We start from the raw sequence: 26814 nt of genomic DNA, 5'->3' as shown, positions 1-26814 counted from the left end.
GACCATGGGCCCTGGAGGTCACAGAGGAGGACATCAGCGAGCTGGTGGAGGAGCACGACCACGAGCTGACCACCCAGGAGCTGGTCGAACTGCAGGCAGAGGCTGCGCAGGAGCAGGCCTCGCTGGAAGAGGAGGAAGCAACTGAGGAATGGCCGTCCTCCAAAGAACTGAGGGACATTTGCCTGAAGTGGAAGGATGTGCAGGCTTTTGCACAGCGGCACCACCCTGACAAGCACGTGGCACATGACCTCGCGAACACTTTTGATACGAGGGTCATGTCGCCTTTCAGGGAGGTGCTGAAAAGGCGGATGAAGCAGCAGACCATGGGCAGGTTCTTCAGCAAGAAGCAAAGAGTGGAAGAGGAACCTTCTTCGAGTGGTCCCCCAGAGTCTTAGAAAATGTACTGTACACTTTGTTGATTTTTAAATGTTTTTCTGTCATGTTTAGAAACTTACTTGTTCCTTCAATTTTTGAAATGCTCTTTACAGTATGTGTGACTTTAAAGAGCACTTAATAAACTCTTGTTGTACCAAATTTGGCTTTGTTTGGACTTTTTTTGACCATAGGAACGCATTAATTGAATTTCAATGCATTCCTATGGGATTTCGTGCTTCGCAAGACGAAAAATTCGCTAGACGAAAAAACTCGCGGAACGAATTAATTTCGTCTTGCGAGGCACCACTGTATTTTTGTGAGTTCTCTCCAGTATTTGATCCCCGCTATAATTTTTATGCTACTCAGTTTATTGGCAAGAACCAAAAATCAGCTGTGTTAACTAAAACGACTCCTCTCAGCACCCTTAACAAACGGCAGCTCCCAGAATTCTTTGCAGAAAACCATTACCAGCTAACGCTTGTTCTAATCAGTAAACCCAAATAAAGTAATGGACCCAAGTTAGTCTCGTTCATTAATTTCAGTGTATCTACTCTGAGTAGGACTAGCATTGGCTACAGCCCATTGCTTATGAATGGATCACACAGAATTCAAGCACAAAAGGCAGGAGCAGATGTTTTATTGCAACCCATGGACTTGTAAGGCAGCCTCTTGTGGCATACTGTTTTGCAGGAAGATTAATTTGTCAGTATGCAGCAGCTTTAGACAGAATGCCTTCTTCCCAAGACAAAAGGGGAGGGGGAATCCTCAAACACTAAGTAACATCTCCTGCACCTTTGGAGCATCTCTGTAACAAGTAGATCTTGGTACCTTGTTTCACCCCGAAAATAAAACCATATTGATCATAACCGTGGTCAACTCATCTTCGTGTGAGAAAGATGAGGAATATAGTGTGGTTGCCCCCCAAATCCATTTTGCTTCGAAGTCAGACTTTTCGTCCACTTAACTCAGTACAGTCCACTCTAAAGTAGGCGAAATTCTGCCACTGTCCACCAGACAATGGTGAACTCCTAATTCCTATCAACCTCAGCCACCCTATTTCAGTGGTCAGGGAGGATGAGAGCTATGATTCAGCACTGTCTGGAGGGCCACAGCTTCCGCACTCCTTGTCTACTCCAGGGATACAGGCAGCAAATGGTCATTTCCCAGGCTGGCAACTCAGAAGCATTTTTAACTGGTGATGTCAGCAGTTCAGCCTGGGACCTTCTGCATATCCAGTCTCTGCTCTTCCACTAATAATCTAGGGCCTCTCAGTTGTAAATAAACCCACTCTACAACCACCTCAAAGTAAAAAGTAAAAAATGCTCAATTTCACTTCTGTTGCTGCACCCATCAGCAAGGCTCAAGGTCTCTTTCACAAGTAAAAATGTCCATCTATGTTTATACAATGAAGCATGCAAAGTTAAAAACAAATATTTTATTAAGCACAGCAGCCTAGCAAGGTTGCACAAAAGAAACCATCAAGTAAGGAAGATCCCATCTTTGTAGGGAAAGCAAGACTTGCTCTGCTTGGAGGAGGAACTCCATTTAAAACCTAGAGGAGAGCAGCTCAGTCTCTTCTGCTATTTCTAAACAGAGTTTGTTGGGCTCTTGAAACAAATTCCTGCTTTCTTCCAAAGCTCACAGGTACCAGGCACTCCCACTGTCCACCCTTTGGGCTCTAGAACTCAAAGTTCCCAAACTGAGATTAACAATTGTTTGGTTTGGGCTGGGGTTTGTAGCCAATCCGGTCATGTATCATCTGCTCCCGGCTCTTATGATCAGTGCTGAGTCCCAGCGCACACTCAGCATCGCTGGCTCCCACCATGTCCACCTCCTCGCGCTTCCTACGACTCTGTGGAAACATAATTAAAGCATAATTAAAGAAAACTTCTCCAGGACAATCACATATGTACCTCCTCCGCCCATGCCATGACATGTTTTCTTTTTCAAATATAGCTGTAATGAATCTGATTCTTTGCTTTCAGATTTAAGACATTGCAAGCTGTCAAAAAATTCTGCCACAGAAAGGGGCCAAACACCTTTACTCGTGAGTGCAGGGGGCTAACATGGAGGCAACCTCAAGCATAATTTGGCATTTAGATCTGCTACTGTGTACGCACAAACACACCTTCTTGCACAGGAATACAAGTAGCCATTTTATACCAAATTGGACCATTGTTTCATCTTGTTCAGTATTGTCTACTCTAACTAACAACAATATTGCAGGATTTCAGGCAGGGAGTCTCCCAGCCCTACCTGGGAGACTGAACTTGGGAGCTTCTGCATGCAAAGGAAATGCTTTACAGCTGAGCTTATGGTCATGGAACAAAACACAGGAAGCTGCCTTTTACAGAGTCAGACCATTGGATCCACTTAGCTCAGTATTGTCCACCCTGTTTGGCAGCACTTCTCCACGGTTTCAGGCAGGAAGCCTCTTCCAAACTTACTTGGGGATACTCACAATTGAACCTGGGACCTTCTCAATGCAAAGAAAACCCTTTGACACTGAGCTGCGACCTTTTCCCCAGCCAACAACCTTTTATTAAAACAAGCAAATGGCAGCCCTGAGGAGCCAGTGTTCTTTCTCCGTACTGTGCATAATTTTATAAGCTTGTTTGTGCATGTTCCACCCAAGTAAGAACAGTGGGGGGGGGGACTGCGCCCAACTCCAGCGGGTGGCTCTACCTCACCGCCTGTTTACTATACTCGGTACCCTCCTGAGTGGGAGAGAGAAGACCGGGCCTTGCAGCTCAATAACAAACAGGATGGCTACTCCCCTTGTGAGGAGAAACAGGTTTTTAAAAAAGAAAAGAGAAAGCAAGGCCAAGAGAATCTCTAAGCATGTGCAGAGTGCGCAAACAACAACACCAACACCGAAGAAAGGTGGGCAAGGAGCGCCTTGCCGTCCCGCAACCAACCAACCAACCAACCACTCACCCCAGTGGCATAGCGTGGGGGGTGCAAGGGGGGCAGGCCGCACCGGGCGCAACATCTGGGGGGGGGGGCGCGCTCGCTGCCTCCGGAGTCGCCGAAGAGCCTCGGGCGCAGGCTGTAGCGGAGCCGCATGTCTCGCGGAACCGACGAGCTGTGCGCGCGCCCGGGCTGAAGGCGCCCGGCAGGCAGCGGCTCTCAGTGCTCGCCGCGGAGGACGCGCCAGGCAGCCCCTCCTCACAGCCCCGCCTCCGCCGGTGCTGCTGCCGCTGCTGGACCGTTGCATTTTCCTCGCCTCTCTGCCCCCCTCCTCCTCCGGGCAAGCGGCGTCGTTTGGGCAGCAGCGCCAGCAGCAACTCGCAGGTTAGGGGTTAGGGGGGCGCAAATTACGTGCCTTGCCCCGGGTGCTGACAACTCACGCTACGCCGCTGACTCACCCACCTCGAGTTCCTTGCGGGCGCCGTCGAACTCCTCGATGTCGTCCAGCTTCAACTCAAGCCGCGTCGGTTTCCGCCGCAGCATCTTGCAAGCAGACCTTTCCCCACACTGCGGCTCTCTCGCACGTGCGCAGCAGCTCCCCGCTCTTTTCTTCACCTGCACCTCTAGTTCAGACGCCGACGCCAGAGGCTCGATCCCACCACGCCCCACGTCGCCAGCCAGCAACCCGGAAGCTCTCGCTCCGCATAACCATGGAGCTCCAGGGAAGCTAGAGCGGCCCACTCTCCGGGATGGAATGGAAAGGCATCATTGGCTGTGGCGCTCTGCAAGGGCGGGGGAAGCCGCTGTGCCGGAAGTGTTTGTGGGGAGCCCGTTGCGTGTGATTCCCCCACTACAGAGCCCCGGTCTGAGAGCAGGGGTCGGGAAAGCGCCATGGCTGCGTCGCGGATCGCCGCGGTGAATAAGGCAGGGGGTTTGAAACTGGGATAGAATGTGGTTTCTTTGTTTAAAAAACGTGTATCTTTTCATAGAAATGATAAAATGAAAAATCTGTTTGAAAGACACCAGTGCCTACTTATTTACTGCAGTGACTAACGTAACCTCACGTCGGTAGTAAAAGTTTTTAGAGCGTAACGGATTGTATCCAACTAAAGCTCAATTCAAGGTTGGACTCATTTGAATTAATGAATATGACTCGCTTGCGGCTGTTAATTTCAGTGGCTCTCCTCTTTCAGTTGAGCTGAGTTGGGTGCAACTCAACGCTTCAGCTTCTGCCACAAAAGGCAAAATGTTATGCTTTAAGAGTTCTAATATTTCTGCTGCATTAAAACAACAAGGCATTCTTTGCCACCTTAAAGACTAACAAACGTTGTTGTTTCAAAACCACCTATTAGAGTGGACTTGTAGTCCATGAAAGTTTATGCCAGAATAAATATATATATATATATGTTAGGATTGTATCCAGTGCTATCTCTACACGGAGCAGACCCACTGAAATGAATAAACATAACCAATTCAAGCCCATTAGTTTTATTGGGCCTACTCAGAGCAAGACATGGATTTCCTTTGCTTTTAAAGTACAGTGGTACCTTGGGTTAAGAACTTAATTCGTTCTGGAGGTCCGTTCTTAACCTGAAACTGTTCTTAACCTGAGGTACCACTTTAGCTAATAGGGCCTCCTGCTCCCGCCGTGTGATTTCTGTTCTCACCCTGAAGCAAAGTTCTTAACCCGAGGTACTAGGTCTGGGTTAGCGGAGTCTGTAACCTGAAGCGTCTGTAACCTGAAGCGTCTGTAACCTGAGGTACCACTGTACCATGATACTCATGGACTAACAGGACTGTTCCTGTGGAATATTTTATGTTAGTCACTGTAATAAATATATTACCAAACAGTATAATCCTTAACAATGTCAACTCACAAGAAAGTCCTATTGAGTTCAGTAGTGCTGACTCCCACAGAGGTGGGCTTAGGGTTTTAGCCTTAATGATTAACAGTATGCTGGGATTCAAAACAAAATTGTCTCATGTACTGTTTGATGGGGTGGGGGCTGTCAGATGTGCGCAGATGTCATGAGTCAGGAGTATAGGGGGAGGGGAGCTGGTTACTGCCTTTTGGCTCCATTCCTCTCCAGCCTCCTCTTCTGCCTCAGTCTGGACTGCTCTCTGCCCCATGTCTCTTCCTGCTCACTAAAGCCTGTTGCCTCTTCTCCCTCTGACCATGCATCGCTGCCCCCCTGGCTCTGAGCCTTCTTCCCCAGTTCTCTGCATCAAGCCAGCCCATGACAGCAGGTGGGGGAAAATCCAAATTTGCTCTCTTCCTTCTCCATGTAGGCTACTGCTGAGTTTCCTTCTTGCAGGGTTCAAAAACAAAGGCTTCAGATCAAGGGGATGCTCCTCCAGCCAAGAAAGCCCCAATTTTCTATGGGAGCTTAGAGGAGAAAGAGCAAGAGCGTCTCCTCAAAGGGGAGTCTGGGTTGATGGGCAAGGATGCAGTCAAAGCAGCTATTGAGGCTGGCAACATCAATATCACCAGTGGTAAGAGATGGTAGTGAGCTGACTGGGAGATGGAAGGAAAAGGATGGAGGGAAGAACTGCTTAGTGGGGCTGATAATTTGTTTAGAATGCTTGCAAGCAGGCCATTTTCAGCAAATGCTCTCAGAGAAGTTCTCAGTTCAATACTAAAATTACAATTAAATCAGGAAGTCCTTTAAAACAAATCACACTAAAGCATTACACAGCATAATGAGATTAAACGAGATGCTGACATAAAACCACATGCAAACAAAGAAGACATTCACTTGGTGCTGACAGAATGCCACAACTAAGAAGCCTGTGTCATTGTCCACCATACTTCCAAGGGTGGTAGGACCTAGAATATATCTTAATGTTTGGGTGGGTTCATGTGGGAACAGGTAATCTTTCAACTAGCCTGGCCCCAACCCATTTGGGGCTTTGTAGGTCAAAATCTGCACTTTGGCTTGAGCTTGGCAATGAACTTTAATCCAGTGTATCTCTTTAGGACAGGCAAAATAGGTTCCATATGACCAGTCCCATTTATTTGCTTTAACTGTAGTTTCCAAGCAATCTTCAAAGGCAGCCCCAAGTACAGTGCGTTATAGTAATCAGCCCATGGATAAATGTGACCAGGCTATCTTTATCCCAGGGATGCTATCAGTTATACATACAGTGGTACCTCCAGTTACAAACCTAACCCGTTCCAGAGGTCCGTTCGTAACCGGAAACCGCTCGTAACATGAAGTGCGCTTCCGCTAATGGCACCTCCCGCTGCTGCCGCACCACCGGAGCGTGGTTTCTGCTCGCATCCCGGGACAAAGTTCACAATGAGGGGCATCTACTTTCGGGTTAGTGGAGCGCGTAACCCGAAGAATTTGTAAGGGGGACGGTTCGCAACATGAGGTACCACTGTAGTTCTTTACAGGAGAAAGCAAGCAAGAGACAAATCCCTGCCCTGAGGTCTTTATAATTTAAATCTAGATAGGGGTAGCAAAAAGCAAAACACTAGATGAGAAGGAGTGTCACAGGTGGCAGCAGATCAATGTGGGTAGGTTTCGTTTCAGGGGAACAAATGCTTGTTGGCTAGCTCCTGCGCATCTGCAGATCCTATTTGTTCCCTCTGGATATAAAAATGTGTACTTCCAGTGGCCATAAGAGATTGTGCTCTCTTACCCCCCCCCCCCAGCAAAACATTAATTACATTTTGCCTTTGTATGAATGTTGATTTTAAGCCATTTGGGGAGCCAGTTTTGGCTGAAAAGAGGGATAATAATAATAATAAATTTTATTTATATCCCACCCTCCCCAGCCGAAGCCGGTCTCAGGGCGGCTAACAACAATCAAATAATCAGTCAAATAGTCACACAATCTAAAAATATTTCATTATGAAAATTAATTAAATCGAATTGATGGCAACCAATTAAGCAAAATTCTGTGCAGGTTGCCAGAGGAGGGAGTCAGGCTGTGCCCTGACCAAAGGCCTGGCGGAACAACTCTGTCTTGCAGGCCCTGCGGAAAGATGTCAGGTCCCGCAGGGCCCTAGTCTCTTGGGACAGAGCGTTCCACCAGTTTGGAGCCGCAGCCGAGAAGGCCCTGGCTCTAGTTGAGGCCAGCCTAACCTCTCTGAGGCCTGGGACCTTGAGGATGTTATTATTTGCAGACCGTAGGTTTCTCTGTGGGGCATACCAGGAGAGGCGGTCCCGTAGGTACGAGGGTCCTAGGCCGTATAGGGCTTTAAAGGTTAAAACCAGCACCTTAAACCTGATCCTGTACTCCACCGGGAGCCAGTGCAGCTGGTATAGTACCGGATGAATGTGCTCTCGCAGCGAAGACCCCATAAGGAGTCTCGCCGCGGCATTCTGCACCCGCTGGAGTTTCTGGGTCAGTCTCAAGGGCAGCCCCACGTAGAGCGAGTTACAATAATCCAGTCTGGAGGTGACCGTCGCATGGATCACAGTGGCTAGGTCAGGACGAGAGAGATAAGGTGCCAACTGCTTAGCTTGGCGGAGATGAAAAAATGCCGCCTTTGTTATAGCTGTAATCTGCGCCTCCATAGAGAGGGAGGTATCGAAGATTACACCCAAACTCTTAACGGCCGGTGCTGGCACTAATTGCACCCCCGCAAGAGATGGGAGTTGCCCCCTCGATCCCATATCGTCCCGCCCCAGCCAGAGGACCTCTGTCTTCGAAGGATTTAACTTCAACCGGCTCCCACGTAACCATCCAGCCACAGCTTCCAGACATCTGGTCAGTGTGTCTGGGGCCGAGTCAGGATGGCCATCCATCAACAGATAGAGTTGGGTGTCATCAGCATACTGATGGCAACCCAGCCCAAAACTCCGGACAAGCTGGGCGAGGGGGCGCATAAAGATGTTAAAAAGCATCGGGGAGAGAATTGCACCCTGAGGCACTCCACACACCAAGGAGTGGCGTGATGACAATTCCCCCCCAAGCGCCACCCTCTGTCCCCGACCAGAGAGAAACGAGCGCAGCCATTGAAGGACTGTGCCCTGGATCCCCACGTCGGCAAGGCGGTGGTCCAGGAGTTCGTGATCGACCATGTCAAAGGCTGCTGACAGATCTAGAAGAATCAGCAGCCCCGACCTGCCTCGATCCAGCTGCCTGTGGAGATCATCTGTTAGGACGACCAGAGCCGTCTCGGTCCCATGACCAGCCCGGAAGCCGGACTGGAATGGATCCAGAGCAGATGTTTCATCCAGAAACCTACCAAGCTGTTCAGCAACCGCTCTCTCAATCACCTTACCCAGGAATGGAAGATTCGAGACCGGGCGGTAATTGGATAGATCTGAGGGATCTAATGATGTTTTCTTTAAGAGCGGACGCACCACCGCCTCCTTCAGTTCCCCTGGGAATAATTTGTTCCCCTGGGACAAATTGATGATATCCCCCAGGGGGCCCCGCACCTCGTCTGGACACGCTCTAATCAGCCATGACGGGCACGGGTCAAGAGGACAGGTGGTGGGCTTTCCAGCTTGGAGGAATCTGTCCACATCGGCTGGAGATATCCGGTCAAAGTGGTCCAATACTGGACCCGAGCACAGTCGAGGGGCCTCCAGTTCCTTTATTGTATCCAAATTGGCAGGGAGGTCATGGCGGAGCAACAGGACCTTCTCCGCAAAAAAGCTCGCAAATGCCTCACAGCTGTGTGTCAGATTGTTATTTAAATTTGGCTGTCCTTCAAGGGACGTTAAGAGACCGAATTATACTAAATAATTGCGCCGGGCGAGAGCTAGCGGATGCAATGGAGGCCGAGAAGTAAGACTTCTTAGCGGCCTTCACTGCCATCTCATAGGTTTTCATAAAAACCCTATAAGATGTTCTTGAGGCTCTGTCACGGGCACCCCGCCATACTCGCTCTAGCCGTCTGAGGTCCCGCTTCATTTTCCGAAGCTCCTCGGTAAACCAGGGAGCCCGGTTTCTGCGGGGTCGCAGAGGGCGCTTAGGTGTGATCTCATTGATGGCTGCCAGGAGCTGGGTATTCCAGCCCTCAACAAGCTCAGTCAATGAGTCGCCGGGGGAGCAAGGTCCCGCAAGGCTTGACGGAATCTATCCGGGTCCATCAGCCTCTGCGGGCGAGCCCAAATCGGCTCGCCACCTAAGCAGGGTGGGGGTGGAAAGTCAATCCTGGCTTTCAGAGCATAGTGATCAGACCATGGCACCTTCATCGAAGGAGACATGATCACATCTATACCGGCGCCAAAGATCAAATCCAGCGTGTGGCCTGCTTGATGTGTGGGGCCCGAAACAAACTGGGAGAGCCCTACTGTCGCCATGGAAGACACCAGGTCCAGAGCCAGTGAGGAGGGAGTGGCATCAGCATGGAAGTTGAAGTCTCCCAATACCAATAGGTTAGGGAACTCCAAGGCCCAGCCGGCCACCGCCTCCAGCAGGCCTGACAGGGTGGCTGCTGGTGCGTTAGGTAGCCGGTACACCAGCCAGACAGCCAAGCTCTCCTCGGAGCCCCACACTAGACCAACACATTCAATGCCGGGGATCGATGGCGGTGGTAGAGCCCTGAAAGAACAATCTTCCCGGATTAATACTGCCACCCCTCCCCCGCGGCCCACAGTCCGTGACTGGTGGAGGACGGAGAAACCCGGGGGTGCAATCTCTCGTAAGGTAACAGTTACCCCTTCGCGCACCCAGGTCTCCGTCACACAAGCCAGGTCGACTCCCTGCGAGGTAAAGAAATCTCGCAGGGTAGTGGTTTTGTTGCCTATAGACCTGGCATTGCACAACACCAGTGAAGGAGGTGAGTAATCCTTGCTCACCCTACCCTTGTCTCTCGGGATGGGGCGCAGATTGGAAGGGGTACGAGCATATCCGTATCTCGATCCCCTTCGCCTATAACATCTGCCCCCACCGCCATACCTCCCTCGCCCCTCCACGGTAGCAATCCCAAGCCTCATACTAACCTCCATTTACAAAATAGAAAACAAAACAACCAAAACAATTATGCCCAAACAAAACCAGTCCCCACCCCACTCAAATGTCCAACCCCAAAACCAAAACAAGACGGAACAAACAAAAATACATAGATAAAAACCACCATTCACGGTGGTACAACAAAGTAAACAATAAAAACACCTTTAAAACAACTTAAAATATATATAAACATCTTTAACATTTGCTGCAGATAATGAAATAATATAATATTATAAAAAACAACAACCCCCATTTAAGGTGCTGCAAATTAAAAGCAATTAAAACATTTAAAACTATTTTGTCCATTGCTGCCGGTAGCTGCTCAGTCCTCTAAACTGTAATGGTAGTGCAGGCCCCGCCCCCTAGGCCAGATGGAGTTGGCAGGAGAGGGAGCGGTCTTCCCAGCACTCACACAAGCAGCAACAGCAGCCGTCAAAGTCTTAAGCCACAGGCCTCACTGATAACATAAGCTTTGACCTGGACACTCAAGGAGCAGAGAGAGGTGACACAGCATATACCACATATTGTTGCTCTTTGAATGTGGCTTCATTGGAATGAAGCAAACTTTTGAAGTGAGGGTCAAGTGTTGAGGCTTTGTAGGGTCCTGTTGGGGTTGTATTTCCTATAACCTTTGGCTTTCTACTATGATCAGGTGAAGTTTTTGACTTGGAAGAGCACATCAGCGAGCGCCAGGCAGAGGTCCTGGCAGAGTTTGAGCGCCGGAAGCGTGCCAGGCAAATCAATGTTTCCACAGATGACTCTGAGGTCAAGGCCTGCTTACGAGCCCTCGGGAAGCCCATCACACTTTTTGGAGAGGGCCCTGCAGAAAGGAGGGAGAGGTGAGAGAGGATGAAATTGACTTGCTCTCACTTCCTTTTCCAGTTCATTGATGTGACTCATATAAACAAAGGCAAGTTAATCTTCACTTTATTTCTCAACAGGCTACGTAACATTCTGTCTGTGGTTGGCACAGACGCATTGAAGAAGACCCAAAAAGAAGATGAGAAGTCCAAGAAATCAAAAGAGGAGGTAATAAATTTTAAAGTGTGTTATGAGTGACAGCAGCTCTGGGGTTTCAAATGGGAGTCTTCACAAACCCTGGGAGCTCACACTTTCCCACTGAGCTCCGACCTTTCCCCTTAGCTATAAATGTGTGCCCACTATAGTACCCAAGTCTCACAAGAGATACCCACCCCTTTAATGTTTCATTTCTCTTAGTATCAGCAAACCTGGTACCACGAAGGACCAAATACCTTGAAGACGGCCAGACTGTGGATCGCCAACTACTCCCTCCCTCGGTAAGGGGCTGGGATTGAGAAATGCTAACGCAAACATTGATGAGGCCTTGTATATCTATTGTCCCTAACTAGAGTGGTGGTGATGGTTGAGAAATGGGGGATTTCAAACCCACCTCAAAAGACAGATGGCACGTGGCAGAAGAATTGTCACCATTACAACTTGTAGGCCTCTGCAAGGGTTGAATATGGGCAAGACCTGGTTGCATTAATTTTTGTTCCCTTCACAGGGCAATGAATCGATTGGAGGAAGCCCGGCTGCTCAAGGAGGTCCCTGAGGCCACACGGACTTCCCAGAAACAGGAGCTGCACAAATCTCTAAGGGTAAGTGGGACCCATCTCTGCTATGACTTAAAAGTTCTGGGCACTGGGCTGCTGCAGCCCAGAAGGCCCCCGAGATGCTGAGGTTCAAATGAGCTTGCAGAAGGCTTCTGTGCCTCTGCTCCTCCTCAGCATAATTCAATGGTAGATCAAATGCTTTGCATGTGGATGATCCCAGGTTGACTCCCTGGCATCTCCATCTCCTGGACAAGGAAAGATCTCTGCTGGTTGCTTGGAATTCAGCTGCCAGTTCAGAGCACATAACATTGCACTAAATGGGTCCCACAATTCAGCTCAGTAGGAAACACTACTGGGGGTGAGGTGGGGGAGCAGCCTGGGCAGGAAACGTCATCTCTTTTCTTTACCATCTCAGCGCCATCTCATTTTATTGAGCCCTTCATTTCCTCTGGTGGCAAAATATTATCTTTTTTTGTTGTTTTTCTTTCAGTCTTTGAATAATTTCTGCAGCCAAATTGGAGACGACCGCCCTATCTCCTATTGCAACTTCAGCCCCAACTCCAAGCTCCTGGCTACAGCTTGCTGGTAAACTTTGTTCTGCTTTTCATTATGTCCCTCCCAATCCTGCTAAGTTCTCCTATAGTGCACAGGAGAGGCTGCCTGAGCTGTTGGGAGCAGTCATAAAATCATAAAATTGTAGAGCTGGAAAGGATCCCGAAAGTCATCTTGTCCAACGCCCTGTAATTAGCAAGTTCTGGAAGGCTATTGTGGGAGTAGTTTTTAGAATGTGATAGTTCTGTGGGTGCATTTTATCATTTTGTTGAAGGTTGTTTTTAGACTTGCTATCTTCTGTTTTGTTTTTAGACTTGTTATCTTGCAACTGAATTTTGCTTGGTTTTTATATGTGTTTGGTTTTTTTTTTACTCTCTTAGCTTCCTTGATTGCTTTTGTTTGATTGGTTTTGTTTGTAAAACAGAAAGACAAGGGATAGAAAACATTTTAAGATAAAATAAAATGCCAGTCAGTTTTCCTTCTGCCTTTTCTCTCCCAGGAGTGGCCTCTGTAAACTGTGGTCAGTGCCGGATTGTAATCTCATCTGCACTTTGCGAGGTATAGTATCTGACTCCCACCGCACCCATTGCCAAAGCAGCCTGCTTTTCTCTTATCTTCCCTCAAATGACTGGAGCAATTACAGTATATGGCTGATTAGGAGCATAAGGCTACATGGGTGGGAGACTATGAATTTTGAGAGTGGTGCTGTGCAAACTTCTTCCTTTATTTGTTTGTCCCCCTTGGGCTTGGGTGAGATGGCATTCCTTTCTGGAAGACAGCCTTGACTCTAATAATCAGTGTTGGGAGTCATATCCTATAGGTCCACTGCTTAGCTGCTGACTAATTCAGAGCATGGGAACGTCAGACCCGTGGGCCACATGTGGCCCTCACAGCCTCTCTGGCCCTTGGGGCTCTCTTCAAACTGCACCAACCCTGCTTGGCACCCTCCTTTAGTGTTTTTACTTGGGTGGAATGTGGCCTTGAATTCTGATCAGGCCTGGAAGGAGACTAGAAATGGGAGTGTGAAGGCAGGTAGCCTACTATACAAAGGGAAAAGCTGCATTTGTTGCTCCACCTTCTTTTGCTTTTGGCCCCTCCCACTATTGGCATGCAGCAGAAGACACTCAAGAAGGGCGTGAAGCAGGGAGAGTGAAGTGTGTGGCCTGAGGGGAAAGAGTGAATTAGTGTGGGGAGAGTGCCAAGGACCAAAGTGGAAGGCCTTGAGAGCCACATTTGGCTTACAGGGCCAAGGTTCCCCACCCCGGCTTTAGCACAAAAACTAAATTTGGAGTGATTCCCAGTCAAAGAGTCTCTTCGGAGCAATAGGAAGAGGCCCAGACTCAGACAGAGGAAGCAAGCTTAAAATTGGCTGGCTCTCAAACTGTCTGTCTGTCTCGTCTGTTCCCAAGGGCACAACACCAACGTTGGAGCCATTGTCTTTCACCCAAAGGCAACCATCTTCCTGGACAAGAAGGACGTCAACCTGGCTTCATGCGCAGCAGATGGCTCTGTCAAACTCTGGAGTCTTGAAAGGTACGCCTGGGCCCAGGAAAATCAGTTGCCTTCCCTTCCTTATTTTATTGGCTGCTGCGGGTGGTAGAGAAAAATATTAAAGAATGGCTTCCTGCTTAACCTCCTTCTGCAACAAACAAAACACTAACACAAGTGATTGAGGCAGGGGCATGACCACACCATACTTTTAAAGCACATGGCTCCCCCCAAAGAATCCTGGGAGCTGTAGTTTGTTACAAGTGCTGGGAATTATAGTCCTGTGAGGGTGAACTATAGTTCCCAGAGTTATTTTGCTGTGGGTGCTTTTGGGGGCCTGATCCAGCAGTGCTCCTCTCTCCTTATAATGAGGCTTCTTTTCTGTGTTACTGTTTCTAAACCTTTATAGAGACACGAGTTTGCTTGGCTTATTGGTTGTGCCCCCTGGCCCAAACTGTGAGGTGGGGGGTTCCCACTTCTCCCCCATGTCATACTTGTCTTACTTTTTACACCTCTTGTCTTGCTATGTCCCCAGATAGGCTGCATTTGTTCCAACAGTCAAGGCACTGTGACTCTTGGGGAAGGCAGTTGATTCTGTCAGTGCGTTATCCAAGGAAACAGAGAGAGAGCAGATTCTTTAATTGGGCCTCAGGGAAGAGGTTTATTTCTGTCAGATACTGTTGCTGTGGGCCGAAGCATCAGTGGTGGTAAATTCGCACTCCTTCTCTCAGTCTTGGGTGCCTGTGAGGTCATAGAATCATAGAATCATAGAATTGTCAAGTTGGAAGGGACCACAAGGGTCATTGAATCCAACCCCCTGCAATGCAGGAATCTTTTGCTCAAACTCATATTTAGTGATAGATTTTTTCCCACCTGTTGAACTCGAGACCCTCTTATGCAACAGTAAGGGACCTGTGGCCCATGGGCCTGACTGGGCCTGGCAGGGAACCTGATATGGCCCATGGGGCCATTTTTGCCAAGCCACACCTGCCCCACCCCTGACATCTTGTATAACATGGGGCAGGTAAAGACACGGCCGCAAAAGGAACAAGTAGAAGAGCTTTAAAACATGTTGTTCTGGGGCCATTCTGTGGCTTGTTATATTGATGTCAAATTCAAACCCCACTGGGCTAGGCTTCCTTCTGGAGTTCCCTGAGTTCCTTCACCTTTTGTTTAAGAAAGTCAGGGTTGCGTGTACAGGACTGGATCATTCCAGCAACAAGGGGGCTCAATCAAACTGAAGAGAGCAGCTACAGTAAGTGGAGCTGGTCTAGTAGCTCTTATACTTGAGGAAGTATTAGGACTTCCTCCTGCCAATGAGGTTACTGGTTCACTATCCAGTTGCTTTCTTTTGGAACACAGGGTTGTAGACCCATTGAAATGCATGGACATGCATTAATTTCACTGGGTCTACTCTGAAATGAACTGAATTGAATACAACCCCATAGGAAGCTGCTTTATAGCAAGCCAGACTAATTGCCTCTCAAGGCCACTGTTGTCTGCTCTAACAGGCAGTGGCTCTCCACAGTTTCAGGTGGGAGGATTTCCCAGCCGTACTTGGAGACACCAGGGATTGAATCTGGGATTCTTTTGCCTGCAGAGTGTGTCTACCACTGAGCCACAACTGCTCTGCTTGGGCAGGCAGGGTTTTCCCTTCTGTTTCGAATGCCCTTTGATTACTTTAATATTTGTACTTTGCAGCCCTGGGAACAATGGGGAGTAGCCTACATGAAGCATCCCAAGCTGCCTGTGTATTTTTGCAGCCAGTCAGAGACAGCATTGTTTGTTTACTTGTGAACTAGTTTTGCAAAGCCCCGTCACAACATATTTTAGGCTTGAAAGGCAGCAAGCAGTGTACAAATCTTATACAGTAGTATACTATGACTAAGCTGTTAATAAAGTCATTGGATAAAGCCAAGCTAGTCTGTGAATCTTTCAATAACAACTGAAACATTTTTCTCTTCTGGGCACCCTTCAGGGGGGTCACTTACCAGTGGTGGGTGGAGTAACTACTGTAAATTTTACCTTCACACAGCAGATTAGTTTCTGTACACACACCCCCCCCCTCTGTCCTCCAGCCAGCCAGCTGGATCCACCCATCGCACCTTTCCCTTTCTCCTATTCTGTATTGCTCCCTCTTTATTTTAGTCTCTCTTATGGGACAGTCAGCATCATCAAGAATTTGCCGTGAGATGTTGTGTTTCTTTCAGTGATGAACCAGTGGCTGACATCGAGGGACACACAGCGAGAGTAGCCCGGGTGGCATGGCATCCCTCTGGCAGGTTTCTGGGCACCACCTGGTAAGTCAGAGGAGGGGGTGCTGCCCAAAGGGCCACACATGGCACCTGGTCTAATTTCTTGTGGGTAGCAAGGAGGTGAATAAATAGGGAAATGATGTGATGGAGAAAGAGGAAGAGCAGAGAGCAGCAGAAAGAAAAGGAAGAAAAGAGAGTTCCTTCCATTGTTAGTAGTCTCACCACCACTGGCAATGCCACCACCATGGGTTACCTTCGAAATAATTCTGCCCTCGATAGAAAAACAGTTGTTGTCATCCCCTTGTGATATGTTACTTCTTTCCACTCAGCCCAGCACTCATTACACAAGACTGGAAAGTGAGAGGTCAGAATGGGAGGAAGCTGCAGTTGAAGATCCCAATACTGAGCAGAGAATTGAATTATGTGTCCTAAATGCTACACATATCCCTGTATCAGTTGGCTGATCGTCTAAGTTTGTGGGGGCCAGGGGCAGATTAGATTAATTCCATGGTCTTAGCTTGTAGTGGAGATCAGGATAGACAATCCAGCCACCTGCTTGAACTTCGGGGGGGGGGGACCTGTTGGGGCCTTGTGAGATATTCACTTGAGTCTTTGTCTCTTCTCCACCTCCCCCCCTGCAGCTATGACCACTCTTGGCGCCTGTGGGACCTGGAGGCTCAGGAGGAAATCTTGCACCAGGAGGGGCACAGCAAAGGAGTTTACGACATCACCTTCCATGTTGACGGCTCCCTTTCTGCCACTGGGTAAATCTACATGCATGTGCAAGTCCTAACCCTCCCTGGGGGTGTCACTGAGCAAGTATCAGCCAGTCAGTAATGATGCTCATTCTTGCTAGTTCTAAAATGCCAGAAAAGAGAGAGAACTGGTTGGGATTCTACCTTCAGAAGATCCCACTCAAGTCTTCACTCCTGGAGCTAAAAAGTCACAGGGTGGAAATTCTAATGAGGGAGGGGCCATAGCTTCGATAAGAGCGTCTGCTCTGCGTGGAGAAAGTCACAGCTTCAATCCCCAATGGTTATCTTCCTATCTATAATCCTGGAGAGCAGCTGCCAGTCAGTGTAGACACTACTGAATTAGATGGACCAATGTTCTGACTCATTTCTAGGAAACTTCCTTTGTTCCTAATAGCTTGACTGTATTCCTGAGTTTATACTGCTCATTAAAATAAAAGTTTCAACTTTTTAGGGCAATATTAAGATTTGCCCCATCATTGTTCTTAATTTGCAAATTCTGATCTGGGCAGCTCTTGCTTTAGCTTGTTTGTAATTGAGTCGATCCTTCATTGTCATGTAACTATGCTTTGGAACTCCCTGCCTATTGACATTAAGCAAGCTATATAGTTGTAGGCACCTGCTGAATCCTTTTTTTTTTTTTTTTGGCTTGAAAAGCCTACCCAAGTGCATAATTTAGTTACTTTGTTTTTAAAGTTCTACTTATTTTTATGCGTGTTTATAATGCCAATGGCTTTTAGGTATATTTGCTTTTTAATTGTTCTGTAGATTTTAGCTATGTTTCACGTTCAGTTTTTGTACTCCTCTTAGATAACTTTTTGATTTAAGTGCATAATAAATATTCTAAATCTATGCAAACAAAGTGTGCTAATTAGACTTTCCTACATGTGATTTGCCAGGTAGGTCAGATCTGGGTCCTGCTTGCAAAACCTTGGAACTGCAGACAGGAGGTGGTAGTAACATGGGAGGCAATCCGAGCTGCATTGCAGAAAGGCTTTGCTCCAATTTAACAACTGTGGTTCGCAGAAGCTCCTTTGGCTCCTGTTTAGTGATGTTAAGAGGCATCCAGCCTAGGTGACAACTAAAGAGGAAAGAAGATCCAAAGATGGCTTTAAGTGATGCCTCTTATTCAGAGTGGAAGCATGGGAAGGGGGTTGTGTGAGAAAGAGATTGTTTGACGTTTTTCTCTTCCTTTCAGTGGCCTTGATGCATTTGGCCGCGTGTGGGATCTGCGCACAGGGCGTTGTATCATGTTTTTGGAGGGTCATCTCAAGGAGATCTATGGGATCAACTTTTCCCCTAACGGGTAAGAACCAATTTGCCTTCCCCTCTTGGGGTGCAGGTCTTAATATTGACACACAGACAACTAACTTCTGCTTGGAGTAGATTAATTGAAATTAATGGAACTAATTTGGTCTGCATGCACACTATACATTCAAAGCACATTTCCCACCCCAAATCACCCTGGGAATTTTAGTTTCCCCCTCACAGAGCTTATAATTCCCTATGCCCTTAGTAAACTACAGTTCCCAGGATTCTTTGGCAGAAGCCGTGTGCTTTAAATGTATGATGGGTACATAGCCTTCCCCCCTCCTCCAATATATTTTATTAAAGCTTTTTCATAATCATGTAGGATTATGAATAGGGCTGAAACTGGGAACAACCCCCTTGCACGCAAACCCGAATTCCTCCTCTTCCGTACTTCTCATAGGTACCACATTGCCACTGAAAGCGGCGACAACACCTGTAAAGTGTGGGATCTCCGCCAGAGAAAGTGCATCTACACCATCCCTGCCCATCAGAACCTGGTGACCAGAGTGAAGTTTGAACGTAAGTCTCTGTAGCTGCTAATGCCTTTTCCCAGAAACTGAGGATATATAATGGGTTGAAAAGTACCTTGTCTGTGGTTTCCATGTGCAACATAGATTCCCAAGACTTGGATATATACCGCTCCCCACCCTCCCCAAATACACTGGCTCTTGAGAATAGCCTGTATGCTCTGTCACTCACCCTCCCTCTTCCTGCATCCCCCGTTCCCTGCTTATGGTTGGCTTTTGGGTAAGGTTTTGGGGAAACTGGTAGCACTCTGGAAGTTGTTGGACTCCCATCAGCCCCAGCCAGCATAGCTAATGGTCATGGACGATGGGAGTTGTAGTTCCTCACCCCTGCTGTAAGTGGTAAATCTCTATATTACCTCCTTAGTCCTCCTCCCCACTTCCTGTTATTTTTCTCTTTCCGCCACCCAGCAAATCATGGCAACTTCCTGCTTACTGGATCTTACGACAACACAGCCAAGGTCTGGACGCACCCAGGCTCATCCCCGCTGAAAACCTTGGCAGGACACGAGGGCAAAGTCATGGGCTTGGACATCTCCCTGGACGGGCAGCTGATCGCCACATGCTCTTATGACAGGACTTTCAAGCTTTGGATGGCAGAGTAGGCGGAAGGAGCATTTCTGCCGGATTGGCCCTGCCCAGCTCCCGCAGCCAAGGAAGGCAGCCTGCTGTGACTCCCTGGGCCTCCGCTGCAGATCAGGGCATGGTTTGATGCACTTCTGGGATACTGCCTCCTCCTAACACATGCACACACCCTCTGGTCAGGCCAAGCTGAGTTTGAGAATGCCTTTCCTATTGCATTTTGCTTTAGTTGTGTACTCTCCTCTCCCTTCCCTGTGGAATTGGCTTGCATTGATCCAGCACTACCAACCTTTAGGAATACCCAGGGTGCTAACAGAGATGGTAGGGTGGGTTGTTCTGGTTGTTATTTTGGAGTGGGGTCACAGCTTCTTCTCACTCGGACAGAGACTTTTCTTGAAAAACGACACCCTAACATTAAAGCAGAGTGGCTGCTTGAAAATGGTGACGCCTGTGTGGGTTGCGTTTTTGACACATTTCTTGAGCCAAACAGCCTCTGGTGATGGGGTGCCTCCCCTGCCCCACCCATCAGTGCTCAGCTTTCCTATTATCACTCCTGCATTCATAGAATCATAAAGTTGGTAGGGACCTTAAGGATCATTAGCCCAGGAATGGTGAAACCACAGGCCCCCTAAGCCAGATGTGGCCCTCCAGGCTTCCCTGCCTGGCCCTCAGGACTCTCCCCTGGCCACAACCCTCCACAAACCATGTTTCACATCCTCCCTGAGAGTTTTTGCCTGGCAGGAATGCGTTCTTTCACTCTGATAATACTTCTTGCTTGCCTAGATGAAGGATATGGAAGGGCGTGTGTGGATATGGAAACTGGCCTGCTGCACAGAGGTAACATTTACATTAGCTGCCCTACTCATTTTTGCCTCACCCCACCTACCACTGGCATGTGGAGCTCAGAAGGTTGCCCAGAATAATTTATATGAAGCCGTGGACAGAGATAATCTGGGGGTTGGAGCTGGGTGTTCATCAGTATGAGGATACCCAGCTCTACCTCTCATATAAATCAGAACCAGTGAAGGCGGTGAACGTCCTGTGTGGGTGTCTGGAGACAATTGGGCGATGGATGGCAGTCAATATATTGAGGTGGAATCCCGACAAGACAGAAGTATTGGGGGACGGAGGAGGGCCGGTGTGGGAAATTCCCTGGTCCTGAATGGAGTAACTGTGCCTCTGAAGGACCAGGTCACAATCTGAGGGTCATTTTAGATGCACAGCTGTCCATGGAGATGCAGGTCAATTTTGTATCCAGAGCAGTTGTCTACTAGTTCCATTTGGTACACCAGCTGCAACCCTACCTTCCTATGCACTGTCTTGCCAGAGTGGTACATGTTCTGGTTATCTCCCACTTGCACTACTGCCACATGATGTTCATGGAGCTAACTTTGAAGGTGACTTGGAAACCACAACTAATCCAGAATGTGGCAGCTACACTGGTGACTGGGAGCAGCCGCTGCGACCATATAACACGGGTTCCGGAGGATCTGCACTGGCTCCCAGTACGTTTCTGAGCACAATTCAAAGTGTGGGTGTTGACCTGTAAAGCCCTAAATGGCCTCAACCCAGTACACTTGAAGGAGCATCTCCACCCCCGTCGTTTAGCCTGGACACAGGATCCGGCTCTGAGAACCTTCTCTGCAAGAAGTGAGGTTACAGGGAACCAGGCAGAGGGCCTTCTCGGTAACGGCACCCTCCCTGGGAACGCCCTCCTGTCATATGTCAAAACATTTGAAGGCAGTCCTGTATAGGGAAGCTTTTTAATGTTTGATGTTTGATTATGCTTTTTCTTATTTCTCGGGAACAACCCAGAGGGGCTAAGGCAACTCATTCAGATGAGTGGGGTACAAATATAATAATAACAACTACAGTTGTTGTTGTTGTTGGAAGAAGAAGCTTAAACAAGAGGGCAAGGCTTATTTTCATTTTCTTTAACCCCAAAGCCATTTACAAAAAAAGTAAAATCAAGAAAAAACCACAACCAATCCTTAAAAAGTATACAGAAGTTAAAATACTAAAACAGATTAAAATTACTTCTACTTTGTAAGCATCCGGGTAGGCTTGGCAAGCACGAAAGAGAGTACAGTGAAGGCTCCTGCTTGAATTCAATAGGCCAGGAGTTCCACAGTGTTGGCATTGCCACACTAAGCAATTGAAAGACGGGTGTTGTTTGGCAGCTGTAGCAGCACCAATTCCACTGTACAAAGCGAGTGGGCACAGGTGGGGTAAGGAAATCTCATGAGTAAACGGGTCCAAGCTGTTTTGCTACCCAAGTTTTTCTTCAGTTTTACAGAGCATGATTTGCAGATTTTGTATGCTTTTTATTGTAATATATGGATCCCCCCCTAATAATAATAATAATAATAATAATAATAATAATAATAATAATAATAATTTATTATTTGTACCCCGCCCATCTGGCTGGGTTTCCCCAGCCACTCTGGGCGGCTTCCAACAAAGATGAAGAATACACTAAAATGTCACATATTAAAAACTTCCCTGATGTCTTCTGAATGTCAGGTAGTTGTTTATCGCTTTGACATCTGATGGGAGGGCGTTCCACAGGGCGGGCGCCACCACCGAGAAGACCCTCTGCCTGGTTCCCTGTAACTTGGCCTCTCGCAGTGAGGGAACCGCCAGAAGGCCCTCGGAGCTGGACCTCAGTGTCCGGGCAGAACGATGGGGGTGGAGACGCTCCTTCAGATATACTGGACCAAGGCCATTTAGGGCTTTAAAGGTCAGCACCAACACTTTGAATTGTGCTTGGAAACGTACTGGGAGCCAATGTAGGTCTTTCAAGACTGGTGTTATATGGTCTTGGCGGCCGCTCCCAGTCACCAGTCTAGCTGCCGCATTCTGGATTAGTTGTAGTTTCCAGGTCACCTTCAAAGGTAGCCCCACGCAGAGCGCATTGCAGTAGTCCAAGCGGGAGATAACCAGAGCATGCACCACTCTGGCGAGACAGTCCGCAGGCAGATAGGGTCTCAGCCTACGTACCAGATGGAGCTGGTAAACAGCTGCCCTGGATACAGATTTGACCTGTGCCTCCATGGACAGCTGTGAGTCCAAAATGACTCCCAGGCTGCGCACCTGGTCCTTCAGGGGCACAGTTACCCCATTCAGGACCAGGGAATCCTCCACACCTGCCCGCCTCCTGTCCCCCCAAAACAGTACTTCTGTCTTGTCAGGATTCAACCTCAATCTTTTAGCCGCCATCCATCCTCCAACCGCCTCCAGACACTCACACAGGACCTTCACCGCCTTCACTGGTTCTGATTTGAAAGAGAGGTAGAGCTGGGTATCATCCGCATACCGATGAACACCCAGCCCAAACCTCCTGATGATCGCTCCCAGTGGCTGCATGTAAATGTTGAAAAGCATGGGGGAGAGGACAGAACCCTGAGGCACCCCACAAGTGAGGGCCCAGGGGTCTGAACACTCATCCCCCAACACCACTTTCTGAACACGGCCCAGGAGGAAGGAGCGGAACCACTGTATATATAAACAGTGCCCCCAGCTCCCAGCCCCTCAAGACGGTCCAGTAGGATGTTATGGTCGATGGTATCAAATGCCGCTGAGAGATCCAGCAGAACTATTAAACAGCTCTCACCTTTGTCCCTAGTCCGCCGGAGATCATCAACCAGTGCGACCAAGGCAGTTTCAGTCCCATGGTGAGGCCTGAATCCCGACTGGAAGGGATCCAAATGGTCCGCTTCTTCCAGGCGTGCCTGGAGTTGTTCAGCAACCACTCGCTCAATCACCTTGCCCAAGAATGGAAGATTTGAGACTGGGCGATAATTGGCCATCGTGGCCGCATCTAAAGATGGTTTTTAAGAAGCGGTTTAATAACCGCCTCTTTCAGCAGGTCTGGGAAGGCTCCCTCACAGAGGGAAGCATTCACCACCCCACGAAGCCCATCGCCCAGTCCTTCCCGGCTAGCTTTTATAAGCCAGGATGGGCAAGGATCCAGGAGACAGGTGGTTGGCTCCACTCGTCGAAGCAGCCTGTCCACATCCTCGGAGGTAACAGGTTGGAATTGATCCCACGCAACTTGACTAGACAGAACTCTAGCACTCTCCCGCCCTGCTCCCACGGTGGAGTCTACCTCTTCCCGAATCTGAGCGATTTTATCTGCAAAAAACTTTGCAAAATCATTGCAGGAGAACATGTGGCCCGTATTGGGCCCCGATGTTGCAGGTGGTTCCGCTAAATTGTGAACCACCTGAAAAAAACCACATACTTTTATGCTGTGCTTTATGCTTTTTAAAAGTTTTGTAAGTTGCTTGGAGACGCTTTACATGGCAATCAGTTAACAGGCTGAACATTTAATAAACGTTACCTTACAGGGCTTTTGTAAGGATTATCATTGGGAGGTAGCTACATGCTATTATACACTATGGTAGGCACAACTGCCTACCAAAGTCCTCAAAGGTTCTTCACAGGCTTTTCCACATTAATTCTTAGAAACAGCCCTGTAAGGTAGGTCAGCACTATTATTATACCTGGGGCCAAGAACATGAGGGGGAATGGCTTGCCTGATGCTGAGATTTGTAGTGGGATTCAGAAATCATGGTGAACAAACTTCATGAAGAAGGTGGTGTTGAATAATTGCCCCCAGGTGGACCAGAAGGAAAGCTCAGCTAGCTATTCATTCTGTCCTTTAAATAAGCCTGAAAATGACTTTAAATATTCATAGTACAGCTTCCTTTTCTGTCAAAATGATGAACACCAGGGGTAGAAAATCAGCCTCAACTCCAACTCCCATCAGCCCCAGTCAGCATTGCTAAAGATTCTGGGAGTTGTAGTCTGACAACAGCTGGGAGATCAGTTTCCCCAGAGAACTGCCTCCTCCCACATGAATGCCAAGATCATCCTAAATTTGCCATTTTTGCCATCTTAAAAATTAAATGGTAATGGACTGGATGAGAGCCAACAAACTGAAGCTTAATCCACATAAGACTGCCTTGGTCACACTGGTTGATGATCTCCGGCGGGCTAGGGACAAGGGTAAAAGCTGTTTCCTTGTTCCGCTGGATCTCTCAGCAGCTTTTGATACCATCGACCATGACATCCTTCTGGAGCATCTGGAGGGGTTGGGAGCTGGGGGCAGTGTTTTGCAGTGGTTCCGCTCCTTCCTCCAGGGCCGTGCCCAGAAAGTGGTGTTGGGGGATGAGTGTTCAGACCCCTGGGCCCTCACTTGTGGGGTGCCTCAGGGTTTTGTCCTCTTCCCCCATGCTTTTTAACATCTACATGAAGCCGCTGGGAGAGATCATCAGGGGGTTTGGGCTTGGTGTTCATCAGTATGCGGATGATACCCAGCTCCACCTCTCTTTCAAATCAGAATCAGTGAAGGCGGTGAAGGTCCTGTGTGTCTGGAGGCGGTTGGTGGATGGCAGCTAACAGATTGAGGTTGAATCCTGAAAAGACAGAAGTACTGTTTTGGGGGGACAGAGGGCGGGCTGGTGTGGAGGACTCCCTGGTCCTGAATGGGGTAACCGTGCCCCTGAAGGACCAGGTGCGCAGCCTGGGACTCATTTTGGACTCACAGCTGTCCATGGAGGCACAGGTCAAATCTCTGTCCAGGGCAACTGTCTACCAGACTCATTTGGTACGCAGGCTGAGACCCTACCTGCCCACGGACTGTCGTGCCAGAGTGGTGCATGCCCTGGTTATCTCCCGCTTGGACTACTACAGTGCACTCTACGTGGGGCTACCTTTGAAGGTGACCCAGAAACTACAACTAATCCAGAATGTGGCAGCTAGGCTGGTGACTGGGAGTGGCCGCCAGGACCATATAACACTGGTCCTGAGAGATCTGCATTGGCTCCCAGTACGTTTCCGAGCACAATTCAAAGTGTTGGTGCTGACCTTTAAAGCCCTAATGTGATGGCCTGGGAATCCGATTCAGAGGCTGAACCGGAGGAATCCCAGCCTGCACAGGAGTCCCCGCCTCCAGGGCTGGCTGAGCTGGGGCAGGGCCTTGATTCTGAAGCGCCTGCACCTCAGGAGCAGGCACCAGGTGAATCCACTCTGGCTCCGGAGGTGATTGAGGACACATTGCCTACAGGTGCGCCTCTCCCAGCCCTGTCAGGGGAAAATGAGTCTCCCCCTGGGTCCAGTAACCCACCGGCCTCTCCTGAGCTGCAGAGGCTCAGGACAGAGAGGCGGAGGGAACTGGTTTCTCCCAGGAGGAGTGCTCGCCTTAAGGCCAGGAGAGGCGGGTCACCTGGGGGCCGGGACTGCCCCCGGCCTCAGAGAAGATAAAGGCCAGTCAGCCCGGTCCCAGGTTGCGGGAGCAACGTCATTGAAGAGCTGTTTCGGCCAGCACCCAGTCCTGTTCCTGTCCTTGCCCGGCTCCTCGCTGTGGACCCCGCTTCGCTCGTGGAGAACTGTCTGCCGACCCTCGACTCAGGTCCTGGACCTCGCCCCACGGTAACTATGGCAACGGAGAGGTCAGAGTTGCCATGAGTTCCAAGAAAAACAAACATGGAGTCCAGCACGCTTCCCTTTGCGCAGCTCTGCTGTCTGTCCATGCTGATCCAAAAATCCTTCCTGCCTCTCCCTCTTGCCGGTAGCAGAGATAAACACAGCGGTGAAGCAATTGCAGCATGTGGGTGAATAATTCAGAACTGACACAAAGCGTTCCTTATCTTGTTAGCCTTTAATCATGAAGTAAACCAGATCTTAAATCTGTCCCGGTGACAACGCACACATCTTGCGTCCTCTCTCCGCAAAAGCGAAACCAGACTGAAACACGTAGCGTCAAACCACTCCCGTATGTGTTTCTAACCACGCCTCAGGAAAGAGACGTCACCAGAACTCCTTAACCCTGTGAGTTCTGAAACCAATAACACCCCCTCTCGTCTCGAACCCTGAGGGAAACTGTGAACCCCTATTTACAGACCTCTTTGAGTTCAACTCACCTCCCATTGCCTTTTGCCTCCCACTGGCATCTATCCCAGGCAATTGTTGAATCCCTTCCACACTCCCAGAATCACACTGTGCGAAACCAACCCACGCATTGGTGACCTGAAACCTTTCCGGTGGAATCCCCTTTTTGGTCCGAGTTGACCGCCGGAGTACAACCTCGGGCGCTCCTCCTGACCCACTGGGGTCAGCAAGTGTGTCTCCCAGCACAGAGGACTCCCCCTCTGACTTGCTGCGTCTTCGGGCCTCCTGCACTTGGCTAACAGGAGATGAAGGCTCACTTTTGGGTTCCATCTTAACCTGTGGAGAAACCCACCCCTGTGCTTGACCATCATCAGCAACCTGGTCATCAGCAACAGGCTCCGCCTCTGACTCTCCTTCCTCCCTTTCTTCCTCCCTTTTCTCCCCCTCAGAATCGGACAGACATTCTGAGAGAAAATCAGAACCATACCTAGGCTGTGACCAACCACCCTGCTCAAAGAACTCAGCATGCTTGCTGACCAGCAGCTTGGTCTGATCACCCTCTGGGTATGCAAACTTCCACCCATTTGTTGCAGGATCATACCCACAGAAGATCATGTCCTGGCACCTAGGACCACCCTCCTTCCGTTGCGCTGTTGGTATCGGCACTGAAGCCCTAGAC

General features: G+C 48.9%; 2 protein-coding genes across 4 annotated transcripts; one reads left to right on the top strand and one right to left on the bottom strand.

Annotated features, from left to right (window-relative positions):
- Window positions 1-1795: 1795 nt before the first annotated feature.
- Window positions 1796-3983, bottom strand: LOC308578243 (anaphase-promoting complex subunit CDC26-like). Its single transcript, XM_081178493.1, has 2 exons — window positions 3748-3983; window positions 1796-2227 (listed from the first exon to the last, which is right to left on the bottom strand). The coding sequence occupies exons 1-2, from the start codon at window positions 3826-3828 to the stop codon at window positions 2081-2083; spliced, it is 228 nt and encodes a 75-aa protein (XP_081034619.1). The 5' UTR covers window positions 3829-3983; the 3' UTR covers window positions 1796-2080.
- Window positions 3984-4149: 166 nt separating this feature from the next.
- On the top strand, window positions 4150-19684 carry LOC308578238 (U4/U6 small nuclear ribonucleoprotein Prp4-like). 3 transcript variants are annotated; one of them, XM_081178485.1, is made up of 14 exons: window positions 4150-4200; window positions 5601-5778; window positions 10856-11042; window positions 11145-11232; window positions 11422-11501; window positions 11729-11822; window positions 12268-12362; window positions 12829-12887; window positions 13739-13862; window positions 16028-16117; window positions 16714-16836; window positions 18023-18130; window positions 18536-18654; window positions 19071-19684. In XM_081178485.1, exons 1-14 carry the CDS (start codon window positions 4177-4179, stop codon window positions 19262-19264), a joined length of 1563 nt encoding a protein of 520 aa, XP_081034611.1. In that variant the 5' UTR covers window positions 4150-4176; the 3' UTR covers window positions 19265-19684. The 3 variants fall into 3 exon arrangements, with proteins under 3 accessions (XP_081034611.1, XP_081034610.1, XP_081034612.1); XM_081178484.1 differs by having other exon boundaries at window positions 4153-4209; XM_081178486.1 differs by lacking the exon at window positions 4150-4200 and adding an exon at window positions 4318-4408.
- The last annotated feature ends 7130 nt before the right edge of the window (window positions 19685-26814 follow it).

The sequence above is a fragment of the Podarcis bocagei genome, assembly GCF_964188305.1.
Source record: "Podarcis bocagei genome assembly, chromosome: W".
In the NCBI taxonomy this organism is placed as follows: Eukaryota; Metazoa; Chordata; class Lepidosauria; order Squamata; family Lacertidae; genus Podarcis; species Podarcis bocagei.
The sequence above is the reverse complement of the archived record's forward strand: the minus strand, read 5'-3'. Positions and strand labels throughout refer to the sequence as shown.